General features: G+C 46.5%; 1 protein-coding gene across 2 annotated transcripts in view; it reads left to right on the top strand.

Moving 5' to 3' along the window:
* Positions 1–1,891: 1,891 nt before the first annotated feature.
* rasgrf1 (Ras protein specific guanine nucleotide releasing factor 1) overlaps positions 1,892–10,435 on the top strand; it is a 30,910-nt gene continuing 22,366 nt past the window's right edge. For both annotated transcript variants that reach the window (XM_042343106.1, XM_042343105.1), the window contains exon 1: positions 1,892–2,401. In XM_042343106.1, coding sequence (XP_042199040.1) covers positions 2,126–2,401 — 276 coding nt within the window. In that variant the 5' untranslated portion in view covers positions 1,892–2,125. The remainder of the gene's footprint in view (positions 2,402–10,435) is intronic.

Below are 10,435 nucleotides of genomic sequence, written 5' to 3'. Positions count from 1 at the left end.
TGCAATAATAAATATATAATAATAATCCTTGCATCTAATACCATGCCTTACGTCTCAAAGCGCCTCATAGAATATACTGTAAAGTGGAGTGACTGTGTATTTAGTGGGCGAAATGTAACCAAATTCTAGATCACGTTTGCTTTGAGAATCACCTTCTCACTTCACGCTGCTGATGAAATGGACTCCTTATTTTACCCGGATTCGCACACTCTTACCACCCAGATCCTAATTTATCTGATAAACCATGTTTCTATTTTTACCCCAAGCCAATTCCCTCTCCTTCTGAACTTCCCAATGATGTCTTGCGTTATATCGGTTTGAGATACATCCATTGGGTAATACCTCGCCAAAACTAGCCTTGCTTTTTTTTTCCGATTTAAAAAAAAAGTTCTAGAATAAATAAAGTTTAGTGGGGGTGGGTGGGGTGGGGGGGGGGGTGGAGAAAAAAAAAACCCAATGTGTTGGCGTTTTCCGACAAAAACGAGCTGGGGGAAAGGGAAAAGCGAGAGAAAGAGATGGAGGGGAAAGCCCATCAATTGAAAGTCACAACTATTTAACTCAACATTAAGCTCTCGGAGGGAGAAGGCGGCTATTGCAATGAATTCCTTTTGCTGCATCAGAGAGAGAAATACATGTGTGTGTGAAAAAAAATGATGACATTTGATGGGTTCAGTGTGGGAGAGAGATGGGTGTTCTCTGTCCTTGGTGCTGGAATGTAATATTGGACTCTTCCCCCAAGTGCCCACTCTCTTTCTGTTCTGGGTTCACAGATTCCCTCCCCACTGGGTCATTCAATCTCTCTCTCCCCCCCCCCCCCCCCCCCCCAACTCCACTCCAATGCTGGTACATTTCAGACTCTAGGATGGTCTTCTGTCTCTCCACATTTTTTTTCCTTGGGTCTGGTTCAGTGTCTCCATCCCCCCACCACCCACAAACACACACACTCTCTCACACACACACACCCTCAGAGCTCATGTCTATCCTTATATTGTTGCTCTCTGATTGATGCCACACTCACTCTGACCAGAGGCTGATACTATCCTTGGAACCAAAGATGTCTCTCCCCCTCCCCACCACCCCGAGGATGATACTCTGCTCCAGGTAATCTTAATCCTTTGCTGCTGTTATCTCAAAGACAAAAGCAGCCTTACCCCAACCCCCCCCCCCCACCCACCCACCAGGTTGTTATCTCTGGGGCTGATGTCCTGAATCCCACCCCTGGGATTGAGGCTGTGGGACATGTCTTTGCCCCCACCCCAGGTGGCTGAGGCTGTCTGCAGGAGAAAGAGGAGAGTCCATGTCTTGACCTATACCACCCTCCCCCCCAATATCTTTGGGGCTGTCTATGTGGGAGGGGAAGGGGGAGATTTCTTGATCTCTCTCTCTCTCTCTCTCTACCCCCTCCCTCCCTCCCTCCCCCCCCCCCCCAACATCAGCATCCCCAGGGCAGTCGCTGGAATCAACTTGAAAGCCATGCCACGTGATATCTCCCGTCTTTACTCTATCCTGGAGGCTTTGGAGATCATCTGCAGTACAGTAGGAACCTGCTTTGCTTCTGTGTTTCTCAGGAAATAAAAGCCAGAAAACACAGGGCGAGAAGGAGAGAGAAAGAGAGAGAGAGAGAGAGAGAGAGAACACACAGGATTCGGATGTCAGACCCAAGGAGCAAGGCTGGCAGGAGGAGAAGGTGGTGGAGGAAGACGATTTAGCTGCTTGGCTTGGTTTGGTTTGGCTTGGAAGATTATTATTATTTATTTATTGATTTATTATTATTTTGGGGGGTTGGGGGTGGGGGGGGGGTGGTCCATTCATTTGTGTGGCGTTTGGGGGAAGAGGAGAAGAGAAGAGAGAGAGAGAGAGAAAGAGAGAGAGAAGGAGAGAGAGTGGTTGGGGTGGGGGTAGGGGGGCAGGGAGGAAGGTGATGGATGGTTGAGTTATTTTCTGATACCTCAACTTGTCCTCGACTGTGCACTCAGAGAGGGAATTGGGATCACACACACACACACACACACAAAAAAATTAATGATGTGATGCTTCACGACTCCCTCGAGTTGCTGTGTGAGTGAGTGAGTGAGTGAGTGAGTGGAGTGTTGGAGCTCTTTGGTGGTTTGGCTTTTAGCAGAAGATGCAGAAGGCGATCCGACTGAACGATGGCCACGTTTCTTACTTGGGGCTCTTGGCTAAGAAAGAGGCGACCAAGAGAGGCTATCTGAGCAAGAGGAGCGCCGACAACACAAAATGGCACACCAGATGGTTCTCCCTCCTGCAGAATATGCTGTTTTATTTCGAGAATGACAGCAGCTCCAGGGCTGCAGGGCTGTACCTGTTGGAGGGCTGTGTGTGCGACAGGGCGTGCTCCCCCAAACCATCCCTGTCGACCAAGGATTCGTTGGAAAAACAGGTAAGGAAGAGAGAGAGAGTGACTGGGAGAGGGTGGGGGACACTGGGAGAGGATGGGGGACACTGGGAGAGGGTGGGGGACACTGGGAGAGGGTGGGGGGCACTGGGAGAGGGTGGGGGACACTGGGAGAGGGTGGGGACACTGGGAGAGGGTGGGGGACACTGGGAGAGGGTGGGGGACACTGGGAGAGGGTGGGGGACACTGGGAGAGGGTGGGGGACACTGGGAGAGGGTGGGGGACACTGGGAGAGGGTGGGGGACCTGGGAGAGGGTGGGGGCACTGGGAGAGGATGGGAGACCCTGGGAGAGGATGGGGGACACTGGGGGAGGATGGGGGACACTGGGAGAGGATGGGGGACACTGGGAGAGGATGGGGGACACTGGGGGAGGATGGGGGACACTGGGAGAGGATGGGGGACACTGGGAGAGACTGAGAGAGGATGGGAGACCCTGGGAGAGGATGGGAGAGAGGTGTGTGTGTGTCTGTTTGTGCTACTGCGCCAAATCTTGTGTCCAACTCCAGTTTAAACCCCAACCACATCAGAGGTTTCGACTCCCAGCTTTTATTTTATTTATTCTTTAATGATGGCGTTTTTCTTTCTTTTCCCCAACAGCAAACAAACAAACAAACAAAAAATACGTCTCATACACACACACACACACACACAGAGAGAGAGGAAATAATTCCTTTCCCCATCTTATTCAACGTCTTCTTGGTCGGAAAGATCTCTCCATGTGCAGCAGCAACTATTTAATTGCCGACTCCTTCTTGCGATGCACATTAATACTGATGTCAGGTCCCAAAGCTGTGTGTGTGTGTGTGTGTGTGTGTGACTGTTTGTGTGACTGTTTGTGTCTCTGTGTGTGTGTGTGTGTGTGTTGCAGCCCATCTCACCAACTCTGTTCTGTTTCCTGCTCAGTGTTGCAAAGCATTTAAAAATGAAAGCACTCACAAAGGGCTATAACTTCCCCCTCTGCTCAAAACTATTCTGACTTTCTAAATATATGTGTGCAGTTATATATATAATATATATATATATTATATATATAACACATTAGTGTGGATTTGAATGTTTTTCTTTGAAACAAGTTATTTAAATTATTTTTATATATATATATATATAAAATCAACAACAGCCCTGTCTGCAATTACTATGTTTAACTATTTAGATCGTGTCACAGAGGATGCAATAAATAAACCCATCAAATTAGAAGGAAGAACTTTGAATGCAGTGTTTCTTTCTGGGAGGACTGGGGGGGGGGGGGGGGGGGGGTGGGAGCAAACGTTGAGTGGAATGAACGTGGAAGCAATGCCCGGAGAGGGTTATTAAAGTGGTCAAAGTTAATGAAGTGTTCCTGGGATAAGTGGGTGAGGCGAGGGATCACTTGAATGAAACCTATTTGCGTGTGTTTGTTATTTCTGTAACATTGCCTGAGGTCTGTGTAGTTGGAGGAACCCCCTCAGCGGCGCCCCCTGGTGGGTGTGCAATGGAACCAACACTGTAAAGTGAGGGGGGGGGGGTGTGGGGGGGTGGAGGGGGTAAATGTTCAACCCCCCCCCCTTCAAACGTCCATCTCCATTTTAATGTGACATCTTTTTGGACGTCGATTTATTTCGTTTTTCTGGAAATCCGTAATTTCCCTTTCGTTTGACTCGGCTTTAACCGCATCAAAAAATATCACCTTTGGCTTTCCTCGCTCCCACTGGGATAGTTTAATGGCTTAAGCGCAGATGAAGGGGAATATTGTCGAAAACTAAGCTTTTTAAATGTAGCCGCAGTTGTCAGCCCATAACGGGGGCTTTTTTTTTCTTAGGAATCATTTCGACGTAGGGTTAGATCCGAGCGGAAATATCCTTGTTATCTTAAAATGTGTGCGTCTGTCTGTCTGACCGTTTCCAAGATAGTATCGATCCCAACCCAATATTGATCATGCACCAAAAACGTCAATTTAAGTTCTCCTTAAGATGCAAACGGAGCTGATGTGGATTGCTGTTGTGGCGATGGATTGCCGGATTAGCAGATCTTATCGTGTCATTTAAGCTTGTGCAGAATTTGCTGACGTTGCAATGTTTGCCTTAATAAAAAAAAAAAAACGGCCTGGGAACTCAAAATGTCCAAAAGTTATGTCAATCGGAGCCAGCAGTCAGATTCTACCCTCCAATGATGGTTTGGTTAGGGAACTATTCCATCCTGCACCATTCCTCAGCGACCTGGCGTCTTATTGACATTCTTATTGCAGGTTATTGCAAAGTGCTTCGTGCAGTGGGTTAAGACTGTGACAAGACACAAACATTCACTGCAGCTCAGGGTTAACTCCCAACATGGTAAGAGCAGATTTTTCAGCGGAGGGAGAGGGGTAGAGGGGGTGGGGAGGAGAGGAAAGGAGTGGAATTGGTTGCAATATTGATTGTTTGCCTATGAGACGTACCACAACCACAACAACCACAGCTTGCATTTATATAGCGCCCCTCATGTAGAGTCCCAGAGCACTGGATCTCGGTCAAATGAGGTTGAGATTGATCGGGATTGGGCACTCTCTGTCTTTCTCTACAGAGTTTGGAATCATTCGTTCTGCAGATAACATGTGACACGGCATGGTATTGGCACCTGTGGGTTCATAGGTAGCTACAGTGTTTTGTAAAGAACCGTGTGCCAGCATACCGGCACATTATTAAACCCTTCAGAGATGCTTTATGTTAAATGAGCAAAACACATAGCGAAGCTGTTAACGGAATCTGTGCTGCCCGTTTCTTGATTCCATTACAAAAAGAGCATAGTAGAAGGTGAGACCTTTGATGTTCTGATGCCTTGGGCAAGCAGGTTTTCTTGTTGGCCTGCGTGACAGCCACGTGACTAGTAGACGAGATGGATATTGGATGGCCTCTCGTTGTTTAGGGTAATCTTGGGACAGAAGCCAGGGAAAGTATTTAGTTTCTAAATAAATACCTCTCGACTCTCTACCCCCTCCTCGCTCCCTCCCTTCCCTCACCCTGACCATTTACCCCCTGCTCGGGTCCCGACCCAACTGTCCAGCGCCTTGGGACGTCCTCCCGACGTGAAAGGCGCTCTAGAAATGAAATGTTGTTGTGGTTGTAGTTACACAGAGAGTGATTTGACACCCTGGAGCGGTTACAGGAAAGGTGGGTGCGTCCAGGATCCTGGGAACTCCTTTCGGAGAACCGTCTTAATAATGATAATCCTTGCATTTGATATAGTGTCTAATCATATCTTCGAGACGTCTCAAAGCGCTTCACAGGACTTGTATACGGGTGCAACCCACTCGCTTAGAAAACACACACTCAGCAATGAAGAGACATTTTCTGGGCTGTAGTTTTATCTGTTTAGTAATGTGGGGTTTGGACATGCGCTGTTTCTCTGACTTGCTTTTTCCACGATTCCGTATAAAATATTCAGAGGCTGAAGCAGAAAAGGAATTGCTGGTGAGGCGAAGAACTACAGAGTCTATACATTATTCCATCGGTTTCCAGCAAACGTGCTCAGGGTTGATTTTTTTTTTGAAAGGAGGTCTTTTGATAATAAATCGGTCTGTTGATGGGAATAATGAATACAGTAGCTGTTAAGCAGGAGTGAATGGACGGTCATGACTTTCCAAGTATCATACGTGAGGAATTTATGTAAAGATAATAACAAGAAGAAAATTGGTCACTCAATCCACGACTGTTTGTGGGACACTATTGTGCGCAATTGGCTGCTGCATTTCATCCACAAAATATACAGTCAAATCACTTTACAGTATATTCTGTGAAGCATTTTGAGACACCTGTGAAGATGTGATAAGGTGTTATATCAAATACAAGGATTATTATTATGTAGACATACATATAAATACAGAACACATACACTGTCTGTTTCATCTCAAGTATTGGAAGTATTTTTCTAATATATTTACAGGGAATATACTAACACATAACTCTTGGGAATGACTTGAGTTTGAAGAGCATCAAATGCACAGAATTTTCTTTTCATTTTTATTTTTAAAAAAACGCGATGAATCAGTGAATATTCAATGGGCATCGTGACTTAGAGACAATGCTCCTGTCTCCGAAGCAATCCTGGATGATTTTGGCTCTAAATCCCAGTGTTGTCGTCTCCCAGAGTTTGACTGAATTCTCTGTTTATGGACCCAAACATTTGTAATGGAATCGCGGAGTCCTGCAGCTCAGTGGTTAGAGCGCTCGCCTTGCAAGCAAGAGGACCTGGGTTCAATTCCCGGCAGGATGAAATGTTAGGCAAGTTTCCTTACTCCACACGCCTCTGTTTACCGAGCAGTAAGTAGGAACCCAGTTGTTAGTCGATTGGCGGATCGCTTTTCCAGGGATAATAATCCCTTCAAAAACAATAATAATAATAATTTGGTCACTCAATCCATGACTGTTTGTGGGACACTGATGTGCGCAATTGGCTGCTGAGTTTCACCCACAAATTATACAGTCAATTTACTTTACAGTGTATTTTGTGAAGCGCTTTGAGACATTTTTGAAGACATGCTAAGGAGCCATATCAAATGCAAGGATTATTATTATTATTATTATTATTATTATTATTATTATTATTATTATTATTGTGACCGCTTCAAGAGGTAGAATTGTAGCCATCAGGCACAGGCTGGTTGGGCCCAGTGGGTCATTCTATGAGGAAATGTAATGTTACATGAAAAAAATCTCATGACTCGTCGATTGCTGTTTGCCAGCGAAAGAGTTTCCTTTTCCTTTTTAAACCAAAGGCACTGCCTGTAACCGGGTGACACCATTGTCTGTGTGCGTCGCCCACACTGGGCTTGAGAATGGGTGCGATTCAATAACGGTGCTTCCAGATGGCGTTCATTTCAGTCCTCTCTCCCACCAATCTGTTCTCTGCTGCCTCCAAAGAGAAGCTTTTCAATTAACATGTCAACACGTTCCTCTTCTCTCAACGCAAGACCCGGGTGCCCTGAGGCTGCCTATCCCTTCCCCATTTGACCTGACGTGGCTTTTGAAGGTTTCTGAGAACATTGTGATGAGGTGGAAGTGTGGTTCGGTGTCGATGTCTGGGTGTTAGCATTTAGATCCAGCAACCAACTTTCCCCCATCATTCTCACATCATAAATTTAGCTTTGTCCCATTTCATTGCCTCCTCCCAGAAAACCAACTCCACCTCATCCCATTGCAGTATCAAATCCGTTTCTTAAATGATTCCAGTGTCCTGGTCTCAAACTGCTCTATAAACACAAGTTGTTGTGGTTGTTGTTGGTATTCCAATTCCAATCATTGAGAAGGGTATGGGACAGAGTAAGGAATGGGTGAAGACTCGTGTGGATTATAAACACAGACTAGCTGACCCAAGTTCCCTGTTTCTGTGCTGTACGGTTCTTTGTGAATCTCTCGGTGTGAAGAAATACTTCCTGGCGTCTGTCCTAAAGTCATCCCTTATTTGACGCACTTAGGCATTTAGCAGTCGTGCTTACGTGTTTATTTCACGCCACACCAAACTTTTAATCCCATATTACTTCTAGGTTAAAAATAAAACAAACAAACAAAATGATTACAGGTAGGTGTGTCGCAGAGGCATTCCTGGACCAGAATTGGGTTGCGCTGGGTTGAGTTAAGGCTGTTGCCATGTCAGGTTACTATGTGTTTCTCCATGGCAAACACAATAACATTGTGTTCACTGTACTGATTCCAATTAAAATAAACTAATCCTCTTAACATTCTCTGCACATACCCCTGGATATAGCTCATATGTCTTGGAGGTTCCAATATCCTGATTGTATACGGATATACAGGCCGTGATGTATGTGGCGGTGGTGGGGGGGGGTGGGGAGAGAGGGAGGGGAGAAGAGGGGTGTCTCTCAAAGAGGCGGAGGGTCATGAGATTGAGAGGGTCAGAGGTTCAGATGAGAAAGATCTTTGAGGCTTCCTGCAAACCCACCCCAATCTCTGTGTCACAACATGAGGCTATTTGTAAAATGCCTCCAGCGTCCAGGTCTCAGACACCTTTCCTCAAGACCCTTCTAACCAGTCACTGGGGGCAGAGAATCCTCCCACTCAGCGCCTGTTAACCCTGTAAGCCCAAGCCATAACGGGTAGGGTGGTCCTTGCTGGACACGCAGCAGGAAAGCTTGCCAGACTAAATAAAGATTTTTTTTTTTTTCTTTTTGAAGAAGAGTTTGACTTTAATTTTCATTATGAGGGACGGTTCGCTCGTTTTCACCCGTCTCTCCCCCCAGATTGGGCTGGTTGGCACCGAGCCCTGCTATTAATAATTGACGTGGCGAGGGGTATGAGAGGAGAGGACGGGATTGCAGACGCTCGCGCTGCAGTTCTGTGGCGTCTCCTCCAGAGCTCCCCTTTTATGTCGTAACCAGAGAGATTTTAATGCACGATCCTTTGCAAAGAGAAGTGGGCGGGTGGGTGTTGTGCCAAGGCACAATATTAGGTGGTCCTAGCTGGACAAGCGGCGGGAAAGCTTGGCCAGACAGCGCTATCAATGGCAAGCTATGAGGTTTCAGCTGGTTAGACTCCAACAGTTTACCCCAAGGATCTGAATTTCAGATGGATTTTACTCTGTGCGCGTGTGTGTGCGTGTGTGGTGGGGGGGGGGAACAGATTAACACATGGTTAGAGAGGGTCTATATCGTGCATATTACAGATAGTTCGCCCAATTACTAGTGTGTGGCTGGATCCACTAGTGTGTGGCTGTGAGATACTGTAGCGAGAAAAAAAAACGGGGTGTTTGTGCCTGGAATGCAAACGCAAGGCAATATTTTGAATCATATTTTTATTGTTGTGGTGTTATATAATTCTGAAGACGGAGCAGGGTCTATGCAGCAGTCAATGCATCGTTCCTGGTAAGGAGGGGGTGTTTGACGGAGAGAGGAATGCACAGGGTTTATATTGTATAACTGCCAGTACAGATCCACAGTAATTGGTGCCTCAGGAATCCCTGTGACTCTCTCTCTCTCTCTCTCTCTCTTTCTCTCTCGCTCGCTCGCTACCGCTGTGGTCTTTATATAGATGGAAGCAGGAAATCTCTTGGATTTAGTTGCCTTAATAAAACAAATACTTTTTTCTTGCAGGAGCTCAGGAATGCGAGGGATGTTAGCCCTGGGGTAGGCAACTGTTTTTTTTTAAAAAACAAAAAATAATAATTCCAATTCTCCACCAGTGTAATATTTTTACAAGGCAATAACATTTTTTTAGATAATTATTTGGGGAGGACAAGTTTGCAGGGCTATGGGGAGAGCGGGCGGGGGGGGGGGGGTGCGATTGATTTGGAAGCTCTTTTCAAAGAGCGGCACAGACACGATGGGCCGAATGGCCTCCTTCTGTGCTGTATAATTCTATGATTCTATGATGATTCTATGAATCTTTGCATTATTATTATAATGGAGGGTGAGGGGTTGGGAACGGGTCGGTTCAGTAATGGTGAAGAATTGTCACCCACAAAACACACAGTTAAACTATTTTACAGTACTTTACAGTATATTATCACACTCGCCTCACAAGTGAGAGGACCCGGGTTCGATTCCCGGGCAGGGTGAAACCTTATGTCAGTTTGGCCCCGGGATCCGTTACTGTGAAGCGCTCTGAGATACCGTCCGGCGTGGAGGGAGCTATATAAATCCAAGTTGTTGTTGTTGTTATGACCCACAAACTACCCTGAACCACAACAACAACTTGCAGCTAAAAACGAGAACAGAAAATCATTCTAAACTCCAAAACTCTGTACAAAGTGGTTTGAGGCCTGAACTTAACAGCAACATCAAAATTACACGTGGATAGAGCCTTTCACGTCGGGAGGATGTCCCAAGGCGCTGGACAGTCAGTACTCCAGACCCGAGCTGGGGGTCGGGATTGGGGAGGGTGGAGTGCATGGGGGAAGCGGGGAGATCGAAAGCACGGTCGAAGAGGAGGGTCTTGAGATGGGTCTTGAAGGAGGCGAGGGAGGGGGCGAGACTGGGGGGACTGCGGGATGGAGTGCCAGAGGGTGGGGGCAGAGTGGCGGAAGGCCTGCCCGCCAATGGTTAACTTACA

The sequence above is a fragment of the Callorhinchus milii genome, unplaced genomic scaffold, assembly GCF_018977255.1.
Source record: "Callorhinchus milii isolate IMCB2004 unplaced genomic scaffold, IMCB_Cmil_1.0 Scaffold22, whole genome shotgun sequence".
NCBI classification, from domain to species: Eukaryota; Metazoa; Chordata; class Chondrichthyes; order Chimaeriformes; family Callorhinchidae; genus Callorhinchus; species Callorhinchus milii.
Note: the sequence above shows the minus strand (reverse complement) of the source record. Positions and strands in the feature narration are given on the sequence as shown.